The following is a 26,456-nucleotide window of genomic DNA, read 5'->3' on the forward strand; positions in this document are numbered from 1 at the left end:
TTGTCAAATTTAAAAAGAAAATCTTTTGTTTTTCTTTTTGGGACACCCTACCTCGGTGGGATATGGTCGGTATGTTAAAAAAAAAATGAAACTTTGTACTTGTGACTTGCTTCCTTCAGTTAGGAATTTATTTTTATAGGTAAAAGAGGTCATACCAGATGCAGTGAAAACTACTGGCGACATAACACTTTCAAACGGAGAAAAAATTGAAAACTTTCTCCTGGTAAACAAGGTAAAAGTATTTTATTCTAAATTCGTACAGTCCTCCAATGTCACTTTCACCTTGAAAAGCACTTTAATTTGTCATTCCTGATAGAACTGATCTTATAGATTTACCTGTGTTTAAATATGCATTGAGGCAGTACATGGTTCATGTTACATTACCTAAGGAGTAGAGAAATACAAAAATATATAGATGTCAGAATAACATTTAAAAAAAATTGTAAGTACGTACAGTATAAGAGAAAAATATTTTTCATACCTTGATATAAGGCCATGAAAACTTCTTATTAATAATGCCATTACAAAGTTGAGAGAATTAATTTTTTCTTCTTCTCTAGGAACGGATATTTATGGAGAATGTGGGCGCTGTGAAGGAATTGTGCAAAGTTACGGGGAATTTAGAGAACCGTATTGGAGAGCTCGAAATAATGAATAAAAAAATATCACAGCTTCGAAGATTTGAATCCTTTAAGTCAACATCTTCATCTGTATCCACCCGTACTTCAGGTAAGGCAGTAGGTAATTTGTAGTCTGTTTGTTACCAGAGAAACTCCTCGGTGCCTTAGAAGATAAAGTTTGTGAAATTTCAGTATTAAACTTATCAGTATATTAATGGTATGAAGTAACAGCAAGTAGATGAGGAAGACACACACAAAGAGTTGGGTGTCATTATTGTTGAAACACTTCACCTACTCACCAGACTTCTGTCAAAATACAGAGATGACTTAATCATTGGCAACAGCAGAAGTGGTGAAGTAGTAATAGTGAAGTGATTAATATTTTGACAGTAGAGAAAGCCAACTGTTGCACATGTGTCTAAATATTAAACTCTAAATTAATATTTGAATACCATGGATATTTTTTTTTTTTTTTTGCATTTCAGTTTTCTTTGTCTTAAAAATTACATTTGACCAATAAGAAATTTTTTTTTTTAATACATCAGCCACTTCCCACTAAGGCAGGGTGACCCAAAAAGAAAGAAAACCCCAAAAAGAAAGAAAAAGCCAAAAAGAAAGAAAAAAACTTTCATCATCATTCAACACTTTCACAATCATACATAATCACTGTCTTTGCAGAGGCATACAGGTATGGCAGTTTAGATGTCCCTCCAAACTGCCAATATCCTAAACCCCTCCTTTAAAGTGCAGGCATTGTACTTCCCATTTCCAGTATATATTTTTGAGCACAATAACTTTTTCTTCTGACCTGGTTAGGGAAGAATTGTTTTTTTAACTCGTTGGACATTTCCCACCAAGGCAGGGTGACCCAAAAGCAATAAAAACTCAAAAACTCATACATAATCACTGTCTTTGCAGAGGAGCCCAGATATGACAGTTTAGATAGTCACTCCCAACTGCCAATATCCCGAACCCCTCCTTTAAATTGCAGGCATTGTACTTCCCATTTCCAGGACTCAAGTCCAGCTAACCAGTTTCCCTGAATCCCTTCACAAAATATTACCCTGCTCACACTCCAACAGCTCATCAGGTCCCAAAAACCATTCGTTTCCATTCACTCCTATATAACACACTCACACATGCTTGCTGGAAATTCAAGCCCCTTGCCCACAAAGCCTCCTTTACCCCCTCCCTCCAACCTTTTTGAGGATGACACCTACCCCACCTTAAAAAAAATAGTGTAGTTTTAAATGTATTACTTATTTCAGTATGTAATGTATCATATATTAATGGTTTACAAAACCTACAAGTAGATGAATAAAACATGTTCAATGCTGGGGTATCTTTATTGTGGAAATGTTTTGCCAATCATTGGCTTTATCAGTTCAAGACAGAATAATATTGCAAATAGTAGAAGATATGAAATATTTTGAGGTGATCAGTCCCTCAGTGTAGAAAGGTGTTCCATCCAATTGTCTTGATGAATCTGAAGTAGATGCCCTTGGATGGAGACTTATACATTGAAAGCAGGAGAGTAGACGATGTCACAGGTGGGTGGAGCCCACTAGTGGAAGTAGGTCATGCCATTAGATTAGACAAGCATAGAGTTGTAAAAGAATTCTCTGCACCAAGATTCCAAGATGTTGGTACAGGGAGTTCTACAACTCCATTCTCTCTATTGGATTGATAAAGCAACTGGTTGGCAGAACATCTCTGCAATAAATGTACCCACATGTTATTCTTCAGTATACATTCTGCTCAAGAACCCCACAAGAAGATAGTTACAGGTATTCAGTTTTAAAAATCCCTTGTATAGCCTGACCCTGACTACTATATTTATACATAGAGACTGTACTTTCAGAAATCCATAAAGTCACTGGAAGTTCAACACACAGCAGCACACATTTTTGAATGGAAAAAGTTAGTATATTAATATGATATAAAGGTAGTAGTAGTAAACAGTAATTTATCTGAAGCTACCCTGAGTATACCAGACAAGTTTGATAAATGGGGGAACATTTAGTATGACAAGAGTTCATGGTCATGTACAAACATTCAGCAGATAATTGTACCTGTATATGTGTACTTGCATAAAATGCAAAATGCCCCGGCATGATAGTGGCTATCTTTGTACTTAGCAAATCAAAATTGTAATTACACATTGTAACCTTTACAAAGAAATAAACTTTATCTTATCTTATCTTATAATATAATTACAGCCTCTCCTCACTTAACGACGGAGTTACATTCCTAAGATCACATCGGTAAACGAATTCGTCGCTAAGTGAGGAGCATACTATAATGGTAGTGGGTTTGTGTCAACTATCTGTAATATTCTTTTAATGTCACCTTTGCACCATTTATAACATTTTAGGTATATTTTTAAATGTTTATACAGTAGTGTACTGTATATTGTAATAAATAGAATAGAGGAAACCAGCTCTAAGATACGTACATTATTTAGGTATGCAAACTGATCAGAGAGCCCATCATAAGTCCAAGTCGTTGGTAAACTTGTACTTTGCTAAGTGAGGAGAGGCTGTATTCAAATTCTATGGGATAAGTTGATAAGCTATTTTATTAAAGATAAAGAGCTATTAGTATGTCAAGCAGGATGGTAGAGGGTATGTGTTTTATGTTTGCATAACTTTTCTAGTACAAGTTTGACAAAATGCATAATGATATTTTCTAATATTAAAGCTACGTCACGAGTGTCATCAGTTTGTCACCGAAGTCGCGGCTGCTCCAAGCATCACAGGCAGATGGCAGGTAGTGGGCACGACGATGGCATCTGTAGCAATAAGACGCTTCAAGTTACTACAATTACTCTTGTGTGCATAATGGCATTTTGGTAAGAAGCACATAATTTTCAGGATTTCTTGCAGAGTATCTTCATGTAATTTAGTAAATTAAATGGTAATAAATAAATTGACCTTTTTGTTAAGCATAAGTCCAATTATGTACTGTAGTTTCTTAACGCTATTGGCAAATAATTTATACAGTTTGATGGCAATGGCAACTATCTACATTCTGGATTACCAAGAGAGACGTAAGGAGCTAGCTGCAGTCACATCAACGTAAGTTACTGTTTGATCTTATTACTCTGTCTTTATTTTTTTTTATCTTTTACTTAAATCATTAGACACTTCCCTCTTAAGTGGTAACAATAAAAGAAAAGCCACCAGAAAATCATTTCTATATATAATAGTCTTTTCTGTTTTTCTTATACAGTGCCTGTACTCTTATGGGAGATTTCCTCTTATTTTGTTTTCCTCTTCCCATTGAAAATGGACCATACATCTAGCATTTCTCTTTTTCATTTTCTCAGTATTCAAATTCCTTAACTTCTTTTGCACCATCTACAAGCATTTCACTTATGATGATGGAGGACATACTCCATGATAATAGGGAACATTTAGTATAATGAGTGACATAAAAATTTATGAATATAAAAATCCTAAATTACTAATGATCATATTTTGTACTGTATCATTCCAGGACAACAACAGCCACCACTATATTCCTGTCATCATCTATGGTGACACCAACACTGAGGTCAGCTACTACAGACAGGACTTCCTTGTCCAGTGATGATGGCTCTCTCACATCTGTTGTATTTACGACTAAACCTACCTTTGGGAGCACTACACACACTCCTTCAATTCCAAAACCACCTGTGATTGGCAAACCAGCAGACTGCCATGAAAATAATTCTAATGAAGATCCAGTTTGCCCAGTATGTATAATAATTATATTTATGGGAGGTATAATTAGGCCTTGATGTGTCATCTGTGAAAGATGGAAGAAAAGAGATTAGATTTGTTAACACAGTATTTTATGCTATGTTTGCAGGTGTTCTGCTGCCCTACTAGTAATGTGTGGATGGGTGTGATGAGCCCTGTTCACCCAAGCCCAAGCACTGCTGCCACTTCCATCACCATCACTCGTCGCATCATTCAATATGGTCAGTTAAAAAAGTAATTCGTGAAGAATATCTTCCAGTGGCAATATAAAAAAACTAATGCATTTCAGAACACTTTTTTTTTAACGAAACACTGTATATAATTTGTGACCTAATTCTGTGGCATGGCAAATTCTTTATAAAAAGCAGTTTAGCCTGGGATAATCCTGCACATTGTTGTCATTTGATAAGGTTAGACTGCATTCACAGCAACCTACAAAGAAGATCCACTGACTATCAAGCTTTTCAAACAAGCAAGGATGGTAAGGTGCTACTTCCAGGAGTAGCATAGCTGTTTCACAGTTAGTATATGTAGATGTAGGATTTATTGTGTGCCATTCCCTCCACTGAATGATTCATATGGGTTTAGCTGGACAAGTCATGGAGGTAGGTAGGGTAGTGCTTGCACTCTGAAGGAGGGAGGGGGGGATGTTGCAGTCAGAGGAGTAATTTGTTTGTAAAGTCAGCATGCTTCTGAAAAGATAGAGATTGATTGAGTGAGTTATTAATGATTGTGTTTTCTTCTTTGGGTCATCCTGCCTTAGCTGCAGACAGCCAATGAATTTAAAAAAATATGTAATAATAATAGTCGCAAGCACTTGGTTTTCAAGTAATTTTAAATGCATTTGGTAGACAATTCCTTGTTTTACATCCTTTCATGTGTGTTGAATTAGTACCAATATTGAAACGTGAGCTGTTTCAGTGTGAGCAGGGTAATATTTTGTGAAGGGATTCAGGGAAACCAGTTAGCCACACTTGAGACCTAGAGGTGGAAAGTACAGTGCCTGGACTTTAAAGGAGGGGTTTGGGATATCTGCTGTTTGGAGTGACATCTGAACTGTCATATCTGCATGCTTTTGCATAGATAGTGATTATTTGTGAATGATGGTGAAAATGTTAATTTCTTTTTTTGGGTCATCCTGCCTTTGTGGGAGATGGCCGGCATGTTAAAAAAAAAATTGAGACATAAAATGATATTGTACATTACATGTACTTCTTACTGTGTTCATGGATTTATTTAGATTAACATAAGATCTGAATTTGTGTTAAATTTTAAGGTCTTGAAGATGTAGTGTCCAAGAATATGTCTGACATGCTTGCATGTTTAGTACAGTGGACCCCCGCATAACGATCACCTCCGAATGCGACCAATTATGTAAGTGTATTTATGTAAGTGCATTTGTACGTGTATGTTTGGGGGTCTGAAATGGACTAATCTTCTTCACAATATTCCTTATGGGAATAAATTCGGTCAGTACTGGCACCTGAACATACTTCTGGAGTGAAAAAATATCGTTAACCGGGGGTCCACTGTACTTTTGGTATTATCATTATAGTCTAGTATGTGGTGTATACCTGGAGAGAGTTCAGGGGGTCAACACCCCTGCTGCCTGGTCTGTGACCAGGCCTCATGGTGGGTCAGGGCCTGATCAACCAGGCTGTCACTGCTAGCCACATGTAATCCAACGTACGAACCACAGCCCAGCTGGTCAGTTACTGACTTTAGGTGCCTGTCCAGTGCTTGCTTGAAGACAACCAGGGGTCTATTGGTAATCTCCCTGATGTATGCTGGGAGGCAGTTGAACAGTCTTGGGTCCCGGACACTTATTGTGTTGTCTCTTACCATGCTAGTGGCACCCTTGCTTTTCATTGGGGGGATGTTGCACTATCTACCGAGTCTTTTGCTTTTGTAGGGAGTGATTTTCATGTGCAAGTTTGGTACTAGTCCCTCTAGGATTTTCCAGGTGTATATAATCATGTATCTCTCCCTCCTGCATTCTGGGGAGTACAGATTTAGGAACTTGAAGCATTCCCAGTAATTGAGGTGGTTTATCGCAGTTGTGTGTGCCATGAAGGTTCTCTGTACATTTTCTAGGTCAGCAATTTCACCTGCCTTGAAAGGTGCTATTAATGTGCAGCAGTATTCCAGCCTAGATAGAACAAGTGACCTGAAGTGTCATCATGGGCTTGGCATCCCTGGTTTTGAAGGTTCTCATTATCCATCCTGTCATTTTTCTAGCAGATGCAATTGATACAATGTTATGGTCCTTGGTGAGATCCTCTGACATGATCACTCCTAGGTGTTTGACATTAGTTTTTCACTCTATTGTTAATCCAGTATGTTTTCTACAGCTAGAGTAAAGTTTAAATAGCTAATAAATGTTGAGGAATTCAGAATTTATGAGTGTTTGGAGATCCACATGCACAAATATTAAAAGAAATGGATAGATGAATGACTATTATAATGTAATAAAGGAAGAGTGGAAAACAGTATAAAACTGATTTTGTGTCTGTTACTGAAGTATGATCACTGACAGAAGCATGCAAACTAGGGTCACACTGGAGGAAGTATAATGTGACTTTAAAATACCAGAAAAAATGCTTACCTTAGGATCTGTCTTGAAGTCTGACTGAGTTACACTTTGTCATAAAGCCTTCCAGATGTTTGTCTCACATTAATACCAATAATGAGTTACTAATAATTGCACTGGTAGCTTAGGAGTCATGAATTAATACCAGGTCTATCATAACTCTCTTTTCTCACATGATAATACGGCTGACCTGCTGGGTTACCTTATTATTTTTGAAACGGTGTAAACAAGCTGTTACAGGCTCAGTGATGATGTAACAACATGTGCTCTTGAACATAAAGTTTGTCACCCACATGCTTCTCGCTCGCAAACCCTTTTCTTTTCACCGATACCCTTTCTTTTCTCAACTCGCCTACCTTCACCTCTCTACCCTCTTACCTCTGTTGTGCACCACTTAACATTTTTCACAAAAACAACAACACTCCTTAACCTACCACATGACTGCCTGAGGAAGTTGGTTTACACTTCCTGCACATACCACATGATTGCTTGATCTACAGTTCCAGCTAAAGTTGACTTGTATAGACCAACTAAATGTTTAGCTGAGGTAATTGAGCTCCAGTTCCTGGAACTACTGTACATGCTTAGCAGAGGATGTCGAGCCAGAGTTCCTAGACCTATCATATGACTAGTGCAGCGAGGAAGCTGAGCTACAGTTCCAGGATCTAATATATGCCAAGCTGAGAAAGTTGAGCTATAGTTTCGGAGCTGTTATATGCCCAGTTGACAAAGTTCAACTAATGCTCCTGGACCTACTAAATAATTTATATGTCGTAGGAGTAACTAGTGTGACCAAGCCAAAAAAATAAGGAATTTTAATGTTCATAATATATTACTGTATTTGATTTTTTTTTTTTTTGCATTTGTATTTGATTTCATGTTAAGTTTTCTTTGAAAGGTACTACAACAGTTCCTCCAACAATGTCACGTTATGGTGAGGTCATAACCAACAAGCTATCAACCAGTGATCCCAACACAGTTAATGATTCAACAACTCACTCAGAGTCTCAACGGTTTAAGGTATGTTCACAGATATGTGTATTATTATGCAAAGGCTGCAAGCTGTAATCTTGTTGATTTATTTGGAATTCATTACACTTCCCATTAATGTAAAAAATGACGTGGGTAGCTTGTGTAAAAGTTCTTTAAACTACAATATTGTGCATTCTCTTATATTAATTCCAAATTTTTCTAACATTCCATTATTCTTGAATTTTTACTACTCATCTTTTTTTGCCACATTTTCAGTCATGCAACTCTTATACAATGTCAGATACAGTGGTACCTCAATATTTGAACTTAACCCATTCTAGGAGGCTGTTCAAATAGTGCAGTGGTATTCACTGCGCGGCTCGCGAGCCGCCAATAACAAGATATGCAGGCTAATATTACCATGTCTAATTTTTCTCATTTACTATATTTCACTAGTAGCTCAGTACTACTTAATTTAGTTGAGTTACGCTAACTTGCAGTAGCTGCGTCTCTCTCAATCAATGTGTTTAACCGAAGTGGCTCTCTTGCAAAAGTTCAAATTCAAATTCAAATTCAAAGTTTATTCTCTATAAGGATTACAATGCTGAGTTTACAGAAATTTGGTTATTGTTTGGTTTACATGTAGTAAAATTGTGATTACAGAGTGTACCACTAGAACGCTTAGCATGGCTAGGCATTTCGGGCATACTTAGTTTTATTCTTAATTGTAAAATATTACAAATTATGAGGTAAGTTGGTATTATGGCTAAGTGACTAAATACTAGTTTGTGAGTTTAGCAATGTGAATGCTTTTGTTTTGGCACAGTACATAGTTTCAGTATTGGAGTATCACAGGATTCATTATTTTAAGACTGAGATTAATATTTCCGTTTATGGTCAAATGAGTGAGTGAGTGTAAGTGTGAACCACCAGGTGGTATTTGTGTAGTTAGTTGACGGGGTGTATCAGGGAGATAAGATGTTTTCTAATGGTAGTTTTGAAGGTGATGAATGTGTCTGCAGTTCTAGAGTTCTCAGGTAGGGTATTCCAGATTTTAGGGCCTTTGACATACATTGAATTTTTGTAAAGGTTTAGTCGGACACGGGGAATGTCGTAGAGATGTTTGTGTCTGGTGTTATGCCTGTGGGTTCTGTCACAACTATCAAGAAAGCGTTTTAGGTCAAGGTTGATATTAGAGTTTAAGGCCCTGTAGATATAGATTGCACAGTAGTAAGTGTGGATGTACTGAACTGGGAGCAAGTTTAGATCTATGAAGAGTGGGGGGGTGTGTTGCCAGGGATGGGATTTAGTGATTATTCTTACTGCAGCTTTTTGTTGGGTTATTATTGGCTTTAGGTGTGTTGCTGCAGTTGATCCCCAAGCACAAATAGCATAGGTGAGGTATGGATAAATAAGTGAGTGGTATAGTGTGAGAAGGGCATTTTGCGGCACGTAGTATCGTATCTTGGAGAGGATCCCAACCGTTTTGGATACTTTTTTGGCTATATGCTGGATATGGGTGCTGAAATTCAGGTTGTTGTCAAGGTATAAACCTAGGAATTTTCCCCCATTATTTCTGGTAATTAGGGTGTTGTCAATCTTAATGTTAATTTGTGCATCTCCTGCTCTGCTACCAAACATAATATAGTAGGTTTTGTCAGTGTTAAGCGTAAGTTTATTGGCTGTCATCCAAGTCGATATTTTAATCAGCTCCTCATTCACAATGGTGTTGAGGGTGGCAAGATTAGGGTGAGAGATGACATAAGTCGTGTCATCCGCAAAGAGAATGGGTTTCAGGTGTTGGGATACGTTTGGAAGGTCATTGATGTATATGAGGAAGAGCAGGGGACCTAGGACACTTCCCTGCGGAACTCCAGTATCAAGTGGCCGTGTTGCTGATGCTGTGTCTTTAATGGTGACGTACTGATACCTATTAGTAATGTAAGATTTGAAATAAGCAAGTGCATGGCCTCTTATACCGTAGTGATCAAGTTTGTTGAGTAGGATGTCGTGGTCTACTGTGTCAAAAGCTTTTCTTAGGTCAATAAAAATTCCTAGTGGATATTCCTTATTTTCCAATGCTGTGTAAAGCAGATCTAGCATTTTTATGATTGCATCATTAGTGCTTTTATTTTTCCTAAATCCAAACTGGCAGGGGTTGAGTATGTTTTGAGCCGTTATAAATGAATACAGTCTCCTGTGCACGAGTTTCTCAAAGATTTTGGATAGCAATGGTAAGTTAGATATTGGCCTATAGTTGTTTAAGTCTGTAGGGTCACCACCTTTATGTATTGGTGTAACCCTTGCCATCTTGAGTAGTTTCGGGAAGGTGCTAGTCTCTATTGACTTGTTAAAAAGTAATGAAATAGCATGCGAAAGGACATGGGCCGCTCGCTTGTACAGTAATGGTGGGACATGAGACAGATTCCCCGAGTTATTTTTAAGTGACTTTATGATCTCAATGACTTCCGTGGGCTCAGTTGGTGCGAGATAGAAGGAATTAGGGAAATTTCCATCTAGGTAGTCCCCGGCATGGGCATTGGTATGTGGGATTTTACTGGCGAGATTAGATCCTATGTTTGAGAAGAAGTCGTTTATCTTGTTAGCTGTGTCAGTGGGATGTAGTGGTGTTTCATTAGGTTTAGTTAGGACAATATTCTTGGTTTTTCTCAGTTTGTGGGTCCCTAGAATCTGAGAGAGTGTTTTCCAGGTCTTTTTTATATCTCCTCTAGTGTCTGTGAATCTACTGGAGTAGTATAGTTGTTTGGCTTTTTTTATTACTTTGGTGAGAGCTGATGAATAGTGTTTAAGAGTATCTTTGTGTATTAAGCCCTGTCTATATTGCTTTTCATATTGGTGTTTCTTGTCAATGGATTTCAGAATGGTGCTGGTTAGCCATGGGCAACCAAGCCGTTTGTTTGTGATCTGTTTTGTTTTTATAGGACAATGTTTGTTATATAGTTAGTGAATAACACTGAAATAGTGAGTTGTATGAATAATGAATAAATTTTTCCCACAAGAAATAATATAAATTGGATTATTCTGTTTCACACCCCCAAAAATTATCAATTATAAAACATTTTATGTAAATATATTGGTTATTTAAACCTGTATAATAATATTTGCATGCATAAAATCATACATGAAAAACTATAAAAACAACAAATACATGTAATAATGAAAATTTAACTGCACTTTACCTTTACTGAGGAGTGCTAATTGCCTAAGAGGAAGGTGGAGAAATATTATTGTTTGGAAAGTTTGTCACCTTCCATAAAAACATCAGGTAACTGCCCATCTAGTGTGTTTTATCTCTTCTGTCTCTGTGCAGTAATTTTTCATTATTATTATTATAATCAAAAAGAAGCTGTCAAGAAATTTTAATGAAAATAAGAAAAAATTTTGGAGTGAGTTAAACAAGTTAAGAAAGCCTAGGGAAAATATGGATTTGTCAGTTAAAAACAGAGTAGGGGAGTTAGTAGATGGGGAGATGGAGGTATTGGGTAGATGGCGAGAATATTTTGAGGAACTTTTAAATGTTAAGGAAGAAACAGAGGCAGTAATTTCATGCACTGGTCAGGGAGGTATACCATCTTTTAGGAGTGAAGAAGAGCAGAATGTAAGTGTGGGGGAGGTACGTGAGGCATTACGTAAAATGAAAGGGGGTAAAGCAGCTGGAACTGATGGGATCATGACAGAAATGTTAAAAGCAGGGGGGGATATAGTGTTGGAGTGGTTGGTACTTTTGTTTAATAAATGTATGAAAGAGGGGAAGGTACCTAGGGATTGGCAGAGAGCATGTATAGTCCCTTTATATAAAGGGAAAGGGGACAAAAGAGACTGTAAAAATTATAGAGGAATAAGCTTACTGAGTATACCAGGAAAAGTGTACGGTAGGGTTATAATTGAAAGAATTAGAGGTAAGACAGAATGTAGGATTGCGGATGAGCAAGGAGGTTTTAGAGTGGGTAGGGGATGTGTAGATCAGGTGTTTACATTGAAGCATATATGTGAACAGTATTTAGATAAAGATAGGGAAGTTTTTATTGCATTTATGGATTTAGAAAAGGCATATGATAGAGTGGATAGAGGAGCAATGTGGCAGATGTTGCAAGTATATGGAATAGGTGGTAAGTTATTAAATGCTGTAAAGAGTTTTTATGAGGATAGTGAGGCTCAGGTTAGGGTGTGTAGAAGAGAGGGAGACTACTTCCCGGTAAAAGTAGGTCTTAGACAGGGATGTGTAATGTCACCATGGTTGTTTAATATATTTATAGATGGGGTTGTAAAGGAAGTAAATGCTAGGGTGTTTGGGAGAGGGGTGGGATTAAATTATGGGGAATCAAATTCAAAATGGGAATTGACAAAGTTACTTTTTGCTGATGATACTGTGCTTATGGGAGATTCTAAAGAAAAATTGCAAAGGTTAGTGGATGAGTTTGGGAATGTGTGTAAAGGTAGAAAGTTGAAAGTGAACATAGAAAAGAGTAAGGTGATGAGGGTGTCAAATGATTTAGATAAAGAAAAATTGGATATCAAATTGGGGAGGAGGAGTATGGAAGAAGTGAATGTTTTCAGATACTTGGGAGTTGACGTGTCGGCGGATGGATTTATGAAGGATGAGGTTAATCATAGAATTGATGAGGGAAAAAAGGTGAGTGGTGCGTTGAGGTATATGTGGAGTCAAAAAACGTTATCTATGGAGGCAAAGAAGGGAATGTATGAAAGTATAGTAGTACCAACACTCTTATATGGGTGTGAAGCTTGGGTGGTAAATGCAGCAGCGAGGAGACGGTTGGAGGCAGCGGAGATGTCCTGTTTAAGGGCAATGTGTGGTGTAAAGATTATGCAGAAAATTCGGAGTGTGGAAATTAGGAGAAGGTGTGGAGTTAATAAAAGTATTAGTCAGAGGGCAGAAGAGGGGTTGTTGAGGTGGTTTGGTCATTTAGAGAGAATGGATCACAGTAGAATGACATGGAAAGCATATAAATCTATAGGGGAAGGAAGGCGGGGTAGGGGTCGTCCTCGAAAGGGTTGGAGAGAGGGGGTAAAGGAGGTTTTGTGGGTAAGGGGCTTGGACTTCCAGCAAGCGTGCGTGAGCGTGTTAGATAGGAGTGAATGGAGACGAATGGTACTTGGGACCTGACGATCTGTTGGAGTGTGAGCAGGGTAATATTTAGTGAAGGGATTCAGGGAAACCGGTTATTTTCATATAGTCGGACTTGAGTCCTGGAAATGGGAAGTACAATGCCTGCACTTTAACCCTTTCAGGGTCCGTCCCGTAGATCTACGGCTTTACGGTGAGTGTCCAAACCGTAGATCTACGCCATGAGCTCAGCTCACTCTGATAAACTGTGAGGGGTACATTTGGGCCTCGATATGAAAGAATACATCTATGTGGTATGTGTGCACCACATAAAACAGATCCTGCAGCACACTGTGTATAATGAGAGAAAAAAACTGAAATCATGATTTTTTGATTAAAACAGCAACTTTGCAGTGTTTTTTCGTATGTTTTTTATAGTTGTGTTTGCGATTTCTTGGTCTCATTTGATAGAATGGAAGACATATTACAGAAATAGAGATGATTTTGATTGGTTTTAGCACTGGAAATGGCTTGAAACTGAGCTCAAAGTAGCGGAAATGTTAAATTTTTGCCGATATTCAAGAGTAAACAAACGACCTCACACATCTAATACACGTCAGCTGGTGGGTCTAATATACATTCACAAATATGGTGGTGATATTTATACAATTATTACAGTATTGCATAACAGTAAATCTTCTATTTTTTGGTGTGAATAAAAATTCATTATGTGAATAAAAAATCAAAATGGAATTTATTTGTAAAGCCTCAATACATAACTAATGAACAGAGGAAATGTTAGTTTAGTGCCAGGAATGCCTACATTGTTTATTCTGGACCCTATTTTGAAATTGGAATATTTTGAACTTTGTGTTAAATTGGCCAAATTAACAATTTCCGATCACTTTATTTTGTAGTTGAAACAGTTGACTTGGCGATTTCTTGTGCTCAATCGATAGAATAGAAGTAATACTAGTGAAATAGCTAAGAATTTGGTTGATTGAAATAATGTAATTGGCCTAAAATGGGAGTCAAAGTCGGCAAAATCGCCGATTCGTAAATATCGCTGACACATCAAAATTCGCGAGAGCATAATTTCGTCAATTTTCCACCAAATTTCGTACTTTTTGTTTTATTACCTTCACAAAAAGATTCTCTACGATTTCATAAGAAAAAATAACAAATTTTTTTTTTTTAAATTCTTGGACACTGGTGCGTGACTCCAGATTTGGGCCTTGGACCCTGAAAGGGTTAAAGGAGGGGTTTGGGATATTGGCAGTTTGGAGGGATATGTTGTGTATCTTTATATGTTTATGCTTCTAGACTGTTGTATTCTGAGCACCTCTGCAAAAACAGTGATAATGTGCGAGTGTGGTGAAAGTGTTGAATGATGATGAAAGTATTTTCTTTTTGGGGATTTTCTTTCTTTTTTGGGTCACCCTGCCTCGGTGGGAGACGGCCGACTTGTTGAAAAAAAAAAAAAAAAAAAAAAAGAAGCGCTAAGCCACAAGGACTATACAGCAGTAACTTTTCAAAATTTTTCTAAAGTAGCCACCAACATTGTCCTTGAACAGGTTGATGCTCCTATTCACAGCAGGATGCCATTTTTCCACCAGGCTCTGTGTTTGAGTCCGATGGTAAGACCATTCCTTAATTTCTGCAGTGGAAATGTTGCCCTTACTGCTTCCCTCCTCTGAAGAAGAAATTTCCTCAACCACTTCTTGCTGCTCCTTGTGCAGGTCTTGAAAGTTCTTCCGTCGTGAGCTCATTCTTGTGATCCTCCACCAACTCCTCAACTTCCTCATCATCCATTTCCAAACCCATGGACTGGCCCAGTGAAACAATATCCTTCACTACAGGCTCTGCCTCCAAGCCTTCAAAATCTTTGACTGACACATAGTCTGGCCACAGTTTCTTCTAGGCAAAGTTCACTGTCCTGAAAGAAATTTTTCCCCAAGCTTTGTCTGTTATCCTTAAACACTGGAGGATATTAAAATGGTTTTTCAAAAATTTACTTAGGGTAAGCTCTAATTCAGAGATCACTTCAAAGCACCATTTAAACAGTGCTTATGTGTAAAGTTTCTTAAAATTGGAAATTACCTGCTGGTCCATGGGTTGGATAAGAGGAGTGGTGTTAGGGGGCAAGATCTTAACTTTAATGAAGCTGTATTCATCCACCAAATTTTTCTCCAAGCCTGGAGGGTGAGTCCTTAACCCTTTGACTGTTTTGGTCGTATATACATGTACAGTATACGTCTTATGCGCCACTGTTTCGGAAGTATTTATACGCGTAAATTCTGGCGGCTTCAAATCAAGCAGGAGAAAGCTGGTAAGCCCACATGTGAGAGAATGGGTCTGTGTGGTCAGTGTGCACCACATAAAAAAAATCCTGCAACACGCAGTGCATAATGAGAAAAAAAAACTGACCGTTTTTTGGGATTAAAATGCCGAACTTGAGGTGTATTTTCGTATAGTATTTATCATTGCATTCTCGTTTTCATGGTCTCACGTGATAAAATGGAAAGCATATTACAGAAATAGAGATGATTTTTATTAGTTTCATGATGAAAACGACCTTGAAATTGAGCTCAAAGTAGCGGAAATGTTCAATTTTTACCAATGTTCAGGAGTAAACAGATCACACCACACATCCAATACACATCAACTGGGGAGTCTAATATTCTTTCACTAGTGCACTGATATTATTTATACCATTTTTACAATAATGCAGTAGTCTGCATAAGAGTAAATTTTGTATTTTTTGTATGAATAAAAAATCAAAATAGAAAGCAATAGTAATATAAGAGGGGCCTAGAGATGTGACTAATGAACAGAGGATATGTTATTTTAGTGCCAAGAATGTCTACATTCTTGGCACTTGGCGTCTTTTTTAATTTGCGTGAAATTGGCCAAATTGCCAATTTCTGACCACTTTTTTGGGTAGTTCAAATCGGTAAATGGGTGGTTTCTTGTACTCATCTGATAGAAAAAATGGAGTTCTAAAGAAATAGCTATGAGTTTGGTCAACTGGAACAATGGAATTAGCCAAAAACAGGGCTCAAAGTTGGCGAAATCGCCGATGCGTATATGTCATTACCATCTGGAAAAGATTATCATTTCATGAGAAAAAATAATTTTCTTTTTTCCCAAAAATTTTGCGAAGTAGAATGACAGTTTCAGAAAGGGGCTTGCGACAGTCAAAGGGTTAATGGTAACACCGCTCATGACGCTTCCCCACTCTGATTTCTCCCCATTTATGTGACTCTCTGCTGCCAACCATGCATAGGGTGAGACGGACACGAGGGATGTTGAAGAGAGTTTTATTTCTTGTGTTGTGCCTGTGTGTTCTGCTGTAGCTATCAAGAAGTTTGAGAGGAAGGTTTATATTTTCCTGTGTCCCCCAAATGCATTATGTTTCCTTGTATGTTGTCAGGAAAATTTGTATATTGGGTATATATTATGCACAATATGCTAAATCTTTGTATTTTTTAAAAGTAAGTAAAGCACCATATACAACATTTTAGAGAAATGTAAAAAAAAAACACTGGAGCCATTAGCAGTTATAACAATAGTACAGTAAAGTGAAACCTTGATTTAATGGATTAATATTGAGAGGTTTCCAGTAATGCTTACTCTGTTAAATACAAATGGAGAGATTGTTTTTCTATGATTGTAATAATAACAGACAATTCTGGAAACAATGAACCTTGTCTGTTAAATCCAAAATCTATTAACACAGTGGAGCATAACAATGACAAACAGTCTAGAAATAATGAACTTTGTAAATTGCAGCCAGAATCAATTTACCCGGCAAACTGTAACAAAGAACATTTCCGGAAGCAACGGATTTCCTCTAAATCGAGGTCTGTTAAATTGAGGTTTTACTTTGTAGATGGATTGATGACAGCGGAGTAAATTGAAGAATTATAATTTAACCTTATTTATCAATTACAGTAGACCCTCATAGTGCATGGATTTATTTGGCACATTTTGGTTATTATACTATTGAAAAATTTTGGCATAATTTTATACAACACTTCATACAATTAACTTAACATTGTTCGGGAGGGGAAAAAGTTTGGAGCGTTTCCCGCGGGACACATTCCTAGCTTAGGCTGCCGCCTGGCTGTGGGTAAGACCACTGTCTCCGCGGGGCTGCACTGGGCTTCATGGCAGCAAAGGATCACTTCACCTTGCTCCTTTGTGGTAATGCGTCAGGTGATTTCAAGTGTAAGCCCATAAAGATAAAAGACAAAGGTTTATTTCTTTGTAAAGGTTACAATGTGTAATTACAATTTTGGTTTGCTAAGTACAAAGAAACCCACTATCATGCTGGGGCATTTCAGGCAGACTAATCCTAATACGTAGAAACTATGTACTTAAAACGAGTCAGATAAAAGTGCATAGTAATTACTTAAAACTAGACGAGATAGTAGTGGTTAACTGTATTACAATTTTATTTAATCTTAATACTCATGCGAGTTAGTCAAGATAGAGGTTTATAAGAATAATACAGTGGACCCCCGCATAACGTTGGCATCGCATAGTGTTAAATCTGCATAGCGATACATTTTATCGCTAAAATTTTGCCTTGCATAGTGCTAAAAAATTCGCTCAACGCGATTCGTCCGAGACACGTCCATGCGGCCTGAGCCAGCCTCACTTGTTCTGCCAGTGGCATTGTTTACAAGCCAGCCTCTGCGGTAACATTCAAGCATACAGTCGGAACATTTCGTATTATTACAGCCTTTTTATAGTGATTTCTCCTGAAAAGTAAGTGACCATGGGCCCCAAGAAAGCTTCTAGTGCCAACCCTACAGGAATACGGGTGAGAATTACTATGGAGATGAAGAAAGAGATCATTGGTAAGTATGAAAGTGGAGTGCGTGTCTCCGAGCTGGCCAGGTTGTATAGTAAACCCCAATCAACCATCGCTTCTATTGTGTCCAAGAGAACGGCAATCAAGGAAGCTGTTCTTGCCAAAGGTTTAACTGTGCTTTCGAAACAGAGATCGCAAGTGATAGAAGATGTTGAGAGACTGTTATTGGTGTGGATAAACGAAAAACAGATAACAGGCGATAGCATCTCTCAAGCGATCATAAGTGAAAAGGCTAGGAAGTTGCACGAGGATTTAATTAGAAAAATGCCTGCAACTAGTGGTGATGCGAGTGAATTTAAGGCCAGCAAAGGTTGGTTTGAGAGATTTAAGAGGCGTAGTGGCATACATAGTGTGATAAGGCATGGTGAGGCTGCCAGTTCGGACCAAAAAGCAGCTGAAAAATATGTGCATGAATTCAAGGAGTACATAGACATTGAAGGACTGAAACCTGAACAAGTGTTTAATTGTGACAAAACAGGCCTGTTTTTGAAGAAAATGCCAAGAAGGACCTACATTACTCAGGAGGAAAAGGCACTCCCAGGACATAAGCCTATGAAAGACAGGCTTACTCTTCTCATGTGTGCCAATGCTAGTGGTGATTGCAAAGTGAAGCCTTTATTAGTGTATCATTCTGAAACTCCCAGAGCGTTCAGGCAAAAGAATATCCTCAAGGCTAATTTGTGTGTGCTGTGGAGGGCAAACAATAAGGCATGGGTCACTAGGGACTTTTTCTATGACTGGTTACACCAAGCATTTGCCCCCACTGTGAAAAATTACCTAACTGAAAAGAAATTAGACCTTAAGTGCCTCCTGGTGTTAGACAATGCCCCTGGTCATCCTACAGACTTGGCAGAGCGACTTTGTGGGGACATGAGCTTCATTAAGGTGAAGTTTTTGCCTCCTAATACCACTCCTCTCCTGCAGCCCATGGACCAGCAGGTTATTGCAAACTTCAAAAAACTGTACACAAAAGCTCTGTTTGAAAGGTGCTTTGTAGTGACCTCAAAAACTCAATTGACTCTAAGAGAGTTTTGGAGAGAGCACTTTAATATCCTCAATTGTGTAAATCTTATAGGTAAGGCTTGGGAGGGAGTGACTAAGAGGACCTTGAACTTTGCTTGGAAGAAACTGTGGCCAGAATGTGTAGACCAAAGGGACTCTGAAGGATTTGAGGCTAACCCTGAGAATCCTATGCCAGTTGAGGAATCAATTATGGCATTGGGGAAGTCCTTGGGGTTGGAGGTTAGTGGGGAGGATGTGGAAGAGTTGGTGGAGGAGGACAATGAAGAACTAACCACTGATGAGCTGCTAGATCAACTTCAACAGCAAGAGGCCACACCTGAGGAAATTGCTTCGGAGGAGGGGAGAGAGAAATTGAAGAAGTTGCCTACTTCAAAGATTAAGGAAATCTGTGCAAAGTGGCTTGAAGTGCAAACCTTCATGGATGAAAATCACCCTCAGACAGCTATTGCAAGCCGTGCTGGTGACTATTACATTGACACTGTTGTGAACCACTTTAGGAAAGTCATAAAGGAACGAGAGGTACAGGCCACTATGGACAGATATGTTGTGCGACAGAAGTCCAGTGACTCTGAAGCTGGTCCTAGTGGCATTAAAAGAAGAAGGGAAGCAACCCCAGAAAAGGACTTGACACCTCAAGTCCTAATGGAAGGGGATTCCCCTTCTAAACACTAAAACCATCCAGTCTCCCCTCCTCCCATCCCATCAATCATCACCACATCTTCAATAAATTCAAATTCAAATTCAAATTCAAAGTTTATTCTCTATAAAGATTACAATGTTGAATTTACAGAATTTGGTTGTTGTGTGGTTTACATATAGTTAAATAATGATTACAGAGTGTACCACTAGAACGCCTAGCATGGCTAGGCATTTCGGGCAGACTTAGTTTAATTCTTTATTTTAAAATATTACAAATTATGAGGTAAGTTGGTATTATGGCTAAGTGACTAAATACTAGTTTGTGAGTTCAGCAATGTGAATGCTTTTGTTTTGGCACAGTACATAGTTTCAGTATTGGAGTATCATAGGATTCATTATTTTAAGATTGAGATTAATATTTCTGTTTATGGTCAAATGGGTGAGTGAGTGTAAGTGTGAACCACCAGGTGGTATTCGTGTAGTTAGTTGATGGGGTTTATCAGGGAGATAAGATGTTTTCTAATGGTAGTTTTGAAGGTGATGAATGTGTCTGCAGTTCTAGAGTTCTCAGGTAGGGTGTTCCAGATTTTAGGGCCTTTGACATACATTGAATTTTTGTAAAGGTTTAGTTGGACATGGGGAATGTCGTAGAGATGTTTGTGTCTGGTGTTATGCCTGTGGGTTCTGTCACAACTATCAAGAAAGCGTTTTAGGTCAGGGTTGATATTGGAGTTTAAGGTCCTGTAGATGTAGATTGCACAGTAGTAAGTGTGGATGTACTGAACAGGGAGTAAGTTTAGATCTATGAAGAGTGGGGGGTGTGTTGCCAGGGATGGGATTTAGTGATTATTCTTACTGCAGCTTTTTGTTGGGTTATTATTGGCTTTAGGTGTGTTGCTGCAGTTGATCCCCAAGCACAAATAGCATAGGTGAGGTATGGATAAATAAGTGAGTGGTATAGTGTGAGAAGGGCATTTTGCGGCACGTAGTATCGTATCTTGGAGAGGATCCCAACTGTTTTGGATACTTTTTTGGTTATGTGTTGGATATGGGTGCTGAAATTCAGGTTGTTGTCAAGGTATAGGCCTAGGAATTTGCCCTCATTATGTCTGGTAATTAGAGTGTTGTCGATCTTAATGTTAATTTGTGCATCTCCTGCTCTGCTACCAAACATAATATAGTAGGTTTTGTCAGGTAAGTGTCATGTAACTGTGCATGTTTTCTTAAGTTTGTGTGTATTAATATTTCATGTGGTAAAATTTTTTTTTTTTTCATACTTTTGGGTGTCGTGCACGGATTAATTTGATTTCCATTATTTCTTATGGGGAAAATTAATTCGCATAACAATAATTTCGCATAACATTGAGTTCTCAGGAACGGATTAATAGCGTTATGCGGGGGTCCACTGTAATCCTGAAGTTGCACATAATAAAAGCAATATTACAAATAATGATTCAGGCAGTAATATTTCATGGGCTGGCAGAAGTTGAAAAGTCTAGAGGTCACATGTATAACTAATTAACATTTGTTTAGGTTAGTATTGAGGGATAAGATGATTTTTTAGCAAAGTCCTAAATTTATAAGTAGTCAGGGGATCCTTTACTGGTTCCGGTAGTGAGTTCCAGATCTTCGGGCCCCTTACTTGCATAGCGTTTTTGCATAGTGTGAGACTGATATGAGGGATGTTGAAGAGTGCCTTATGCCTTGTATTGTGACTATGCATTCTGTTGTAACTGTCAAGGAGTTGTTTAAGTGGAGGGTTTATAGTGGAATTTAATGTTCTGTATATGTAGTAAGCACAATAATTTGAGTGTATGTCTCGTATATTTACAAGGTCAGGCTTTTGAAAAGTGGTGGGGTGTGCTGTCTAGCACAGGAGCTGGTAATCAGCCACACAGCAGCTTTTTGTTGGGTTATTAAAGGTTTAAGGTGGTTGGCTGTGGTTGATCCCCAGACACAAATACCATAGGTGAGGTAAGGGTATATTAAATAGTGGTTTAGGGCAAGGAGTGTCATTTGTGGTATATAGTATCATATCTTGGAAAGGATGCCTACTGATTTGGAAATTTTCTTGGATATGTGTTGGATGTGGGAATGAAATTTAAGATTACAGTCAAGGAGAAGACCTATAAATTTACCCTCAGTGTATCTTGAGATAGGGAACCATTTATCAATATATTAAGTTGGATATTTAAGGCTCTGTTGCCAAACAGCATGAAGTATGTTTTGTCTGTATTGAGAGTGAGTTTGTTGGTCATCATCCAAGTATATATTTTTAGCAGCTCCTTGTTTACAGTGTTTCTAAGTACAGCTGGATTCGAATGGGAGTAGACAAAAACAACATTATCATTTTTATTTTTGCAAGATCTGGATATCTAAAGAAAAGTTGTTGGCTTTTTTTTTTTTTTTTTTTTAGGGGGTGTGGGGGAGCTCCCAGGTACGTTCTTCAGTTTTGACATTTTCAGGAACGTAACTACTGTGTAACATGAGGGTCTGCTGTATTTGTTCAGCCATATATTACAATGATGTGTAATTAATGATGATATATTTTACTCTATAGCCTATGCCCAGCAAGAAATCTGGAACTCTTGATCAGATAGCACGTTTGGCTCGTCACAGGGCACTAATGGATCGTCGGCCTTCCAACTCTCGCAGTATCAAGCAAACACTTAGCAAGCGCTCTATTCACTCCAAACGGTCCACCGGTAGCTCCTCACATTACAAATCGCAAATGAGTAAGTGTACTATGTTATGTGTATTCTCTTTAATGAATAACAACCACACAAATAAACAAAGATTCATGGTACAGTAGTGTAACTGGAAGGGTGACCATACTCACACACATTATATATATATATATATATATATATATATATATATATATATATATATATATATATATATATATATATATATATATATATATATATATATATATATATATTACAGGTAGTAGGTTGGTAGACAGCAACCAACCAGGGAGGTACTACCGTCCTGCCAAGTGAGTGTAAAACGAAAGCCTGTGATTGTTTTACATGATGGTAGGATTGCTGATGTCTTTTGTCTGTCTCATAAATATGCAAGATTACAGGCATGTCTTGCTACTTCTACTTACACTTAGGTCACACTACACATACATATACACATTTATTTATACACACTCATCTGAGTTTTCTTTGATTTTATCTTAATAGTTCTTGGTCTTATTAATTTTCCTTTTATATCCATGGGGAAGTGGAATAAGAATCTTTCCTCCGTAAGCCATGCGTGTTGTAAAAGTCAACTAAAATGCCGGGAACAATGGGCTAGTAACCCCTTTTCCTGTAAAGATTACTAAAAAGAATAAGAAGAAGAAAATTGTCAAAGTGGGAAGTCTGAATGTGCGTGGATGTTGTGCAGATGATAAGAAAGAGATGATTGTGGATGTTATGAATGAGAAGAAGCTGGATATCCTGGCTTTAAGTGAAACAAAGCTGAAGGGGGTGGGAGAGTTTGAGTGGAGAGGAATAAATGGGATTAGGTCAGGGGTTTCAAATAGAGTTAGAGCTAAAGAAGGAGTAGCAATAATGTTGAAAGATAAGCTATGGCAGGAAAAGAGGGACTATAAATGTATTAATTCAAGGATTATGTGGAGTAAAATAAAGATTGGATGTGAAAAGTGGGTTATAATAAGCGTGTATGCACCTGGAGAAGAGAGAAGTGTAGAGGAGAGAGAGAGATTTTGGGAAATGTTGAGTGAATGCGTGAGGAGTTTTGAATCAAGTATGAGAGTAATGGTGGTTGGGGATTTCAATGCTAAAGTGGGTAAAAATGTTATGGAGGGAGTAGTAGGTAAATTTGGGGTGCCAGGGGTAAATGTAAATGGGGAGCCTTTAATTGAGCTATGTGTAGAAAGAAATTTGGTAATAAGTAATACATATTTTATGAAAAAGAGGATAAATAAATATACAAGGTATGATGTAGCACGTAATGAAAGTAGTTTATTAGATTATGTATTGGTGGATAAAAGGTTGATGGGTAGGCTCCAGGATGTACATGTTTATAGAGGGGCAACTGATATATCGGATCATTATTTAGTTGTAGCTACAGTTAGAGTAAGAGGTAGATGGGAAAAGAGGAAGGTGGCAACAACAAGTAAGAGGGAGGTGAAAGTGTATAAACTAAGGGAGGAGGAAGTTCGGGTGAGATATAAGCGACTATTGGCAGAAAGGTGGGCTAGTGCAAAGATGAGTAGTGGGGGGGTTGAAGAGGGTTGGAATAGTTTTAAAAATGCAGTATTAGAATGTGGGGCAGAAGTTTGTGGTTATAGGAGGGTGGGGGCAGGAGGAAAGAGGAGTGATTGGTGGAATGATGAAGTAAAGGGTGTGATAAAAGAGAAAAAGGTAGCTTATGAGAGGTTTTTACAAAGCAGAAGTGTTATAAGAGGAGCAGAGTACATGGAGAGTAAAAGAAAGGTAAAGAGAGTAGTGAGAGAGTGCAAAAGGAGAGCAGATGATAGAGTGGGAGAGGCACTGTCAAGAAATTTTAATGAAAATAAGAAAAAATTTTGGAGTGAGTTAAACAAGTTAAGAAAGCCTAGGGAAAATATGGATTTGTCAGTTAAAAACAGAGTAGGGGAGTTAGTAGATGGGGAGATGGAGGTATTGGGTAGATGGCGAGAATATTTTGAGGAACTTTTAAATGTTAAGGAAGAAACAGAGGCAGTAATTTCATGCACTGGTCAGGGAGGTATACCATCTTTTAGGAGTGAAGAAGAGCAGAATGTAAGTGTGGGGGAGGTACGTGAGGCATTACGTAAAATGAAAGGGGGTAAAGCAGCTGGAACTGATGGGATCATGACAGAAATGTTAAAAGCAGGGGGGGATATAGTGTTGGAGTGGTTGGTACTTTTGTTTAATAAATGTATGAAAGAGGGGAAGGTACCTAGGAATTGGCGGAGAGCATGTATAGTCCCTTTATATAAAGGGAAAGGGGACAAAAGAGACTGTAAAAATTATAGAGGAATAAGCTTATTGAGTATACCAGGAAAAGTGTACGGTAGGGTTATAATTGAAAGAATTAGAGGTAAGACAGAATGTAGGATTGCGGATGAGCAAGGAGGTTTCAGAGTGGGTAGGGGATGTGTAGATCAAGTGTTTACATTGAAGCATATTGTGAACAGTATTTAGATAAAGGTAGGGAAGTTTTTATTGCATTTATGGATTTAGAAAAGGCATATGATAGAGTGGATAGAGGAGCAATGTGGCAGATGTTGCAAGTATATGGAATAGGTGGTAAGTTATTAAATGCTGTAAAGAGTTTTTATGAGGATAGTGAGGCTCAGGTTAGGGTGTGTAGAAGAGAGGGAGACTACTTCCCGGTAAAAGTAGGTCTTAGACAGGGATGTGTAATGTCACCATGGTTGTTTAATATATTTATAGTTGGGGTTGTAAAGGAAGTAAATGCTAGGGTGTTCGGGAGAGGGGTGGGATTAAATTTTGGGGAATCAAATTCAAAATGGGAATTGACACAGTTACTTTTTGCTGATGATACTGTGCTTATGGGAGATTCTAAAGAAAAATTGCAAAGGTTAGTGGATGAGTTTGGGAATGTGTGTAAAGGTAGAAAGTTGAAAGTGAACATAGAAAAGAGTAAGGTGATGAGGGTGTCAAATGATTTAGATAAAGAAAAATTGGATATCAAATTGGGGAGGAGGAGTATGGAAGAAGTGAATGTTTTCAGATACTTGGGAGTTGACGTGTCGGCGGATGGATTTATGAAGGATGAGGTTAATCATAGAATTGATGAGGGAAAAAAGGTGAGTGGTGCGTTGAGGTATATGTGGAGTCAAAAAACGTTATCTATGGAGGCAAAGAAGGGAATGTATGAAAGTATAGTAGTACCAACACTCTTATATGGGTGTGAAGCTTGGGTGGTAAATGCAGTAGCGAGGAGACGGTTGGAGGCAGTGGAGATGTCTTGTTTAACCCTTTGAGGGTTTTCGTCGTACTAGTACGTCTTACGTGTAGGGGTTTTTGACGTACTAGTACTCATAAATTCTAGCGGCCTCAAATCTAGTGGGAGAAAGCTGGTAGGCCTTCATATGAAAGAATGGGTCTATGTGGTCAGTGTGCACAGTCTAAAAAAAATCCTGCAGCACACAGTGCATAATGAGAAAAAAAAAACTTTGACCATTTTTTTTTAATAAATCAGCGACTTTGCAGTGTATTTTCGTATGGTATTTATTGTTGTATTCTAGTTTTCTTGGTCTCATTTTATAGAATGGAAGACATATTACAGAAATTGAGATGATTTTGATTGGTTTTACAAAGAAAAGTGCCTTGAAATTGAGCTCAAAGTAGCAGAAATGTTCGATTTTTACCAAACTTCAAAAGTAAACAAATTGTGCCAAGCGTGCAATACACGTCAACTGGTGAGTCTAATATTCTTTCACAAGTGCACCAATAATATTTATACCATTTCTTACACTAATGCAGTAGTCTGCATAACAGTAAATCTTCAATTTTTTGTGAGAATAAAAATTCAAAGTGGAAAGCAAAAGAATATAAGAGGGGCCTTGAGACGTGACTAATGACCAGAGGAAATGTCATTTTAGTGCCAGGAATGTCTTTCTTGTTTATTCTGGACCCTATTCGGAAATTGGCATCTTTTGAAATTTGTGTGAAATTGGCAAAATTGCTATATTCTGACCACTGTATTGGATAGTTGAATTTCATAAATGAGTGGTTTCTTGCACCCATTCGATAGAAAAAATGGAGTTCTAGCGAAATATTCATGTTTTTTGTCGACTAGTACAGTGAAATTGGCCGAAAATGGGGCTCAAAGTGGGCAAAATCGCCGATGCGTAAACATCGCCGAGACCGTTAACTTTGCGAGAGCATAATTCCGTAAGTTTTCTATCAAA

The 26,456-nt window shown here is 38.0% G+C and overlaps 1 protein-coding gene across 8 annotated transcripts in view; it reads left to right on the forward strand.

Annotated features, from left to right (window-relative positions):
* LOC128690775 (myelin regulatory factor-like protein) overlaps nucleotides 1-26,456 on the forward strand; it is a 300,340-nt gene that overhangs the window by 261,627 nt on the left and 12,257 nt on the right. For all 8 annotated transcript variants that reach the window (XM_070088405.1, XM_070088399.1, XM_070088400.1 and 5 more), the window contains 8 exons: nucleotides 140-232; nucleotides 561-729; nucleotides 3,321-3,471; nucleotides 3,623-3,697; nucleotides 4,119-4,356; nucleotides 4,473-4,584; nucleotides 7,852-7,973; nucleotides 22,113-22,287. In XM_070088405.1, coding sequence (XP_069944506.1) covers nucleotides 140-232; nucleotides 561-729; nucleotides 3,321-3,471; nucleotides 3,623-3,697; nucleotides 4,119-4,356; nucleotides 4,473-4,584; nucleotides 7,852-7,973; nucleotides 22,113-22,287 — 1,135 coding nt within the window. The remainder of the gene's footprint in view (nucleotides 1-139; nucleotides 233-560; nucleotides 730-3,320; nucleotides 3,472-3,622; nucleotides 3,698-4,118; nucleotides 4,357-4,472; nucleotides 4,585-7,851; nucleotides 7,974-22,112; nucleotides 22,288-26,456) is intronic.

This window comes from Cherax quadricarinatus, chromosome 24 (genome assembly GCF_038502225.1).
Source record: "Cherax quadricarinatus isolate ZL_2023a chromosome 24, ASM3850222v1, whole genome shotgun sequence".
Taxonomy (NCBI): Eukaryota; Metazoa; Arthropoda; class Malacostraca; order Decapoda; family Parastacidae; genus Cherax; species Cherax quadricarinatus.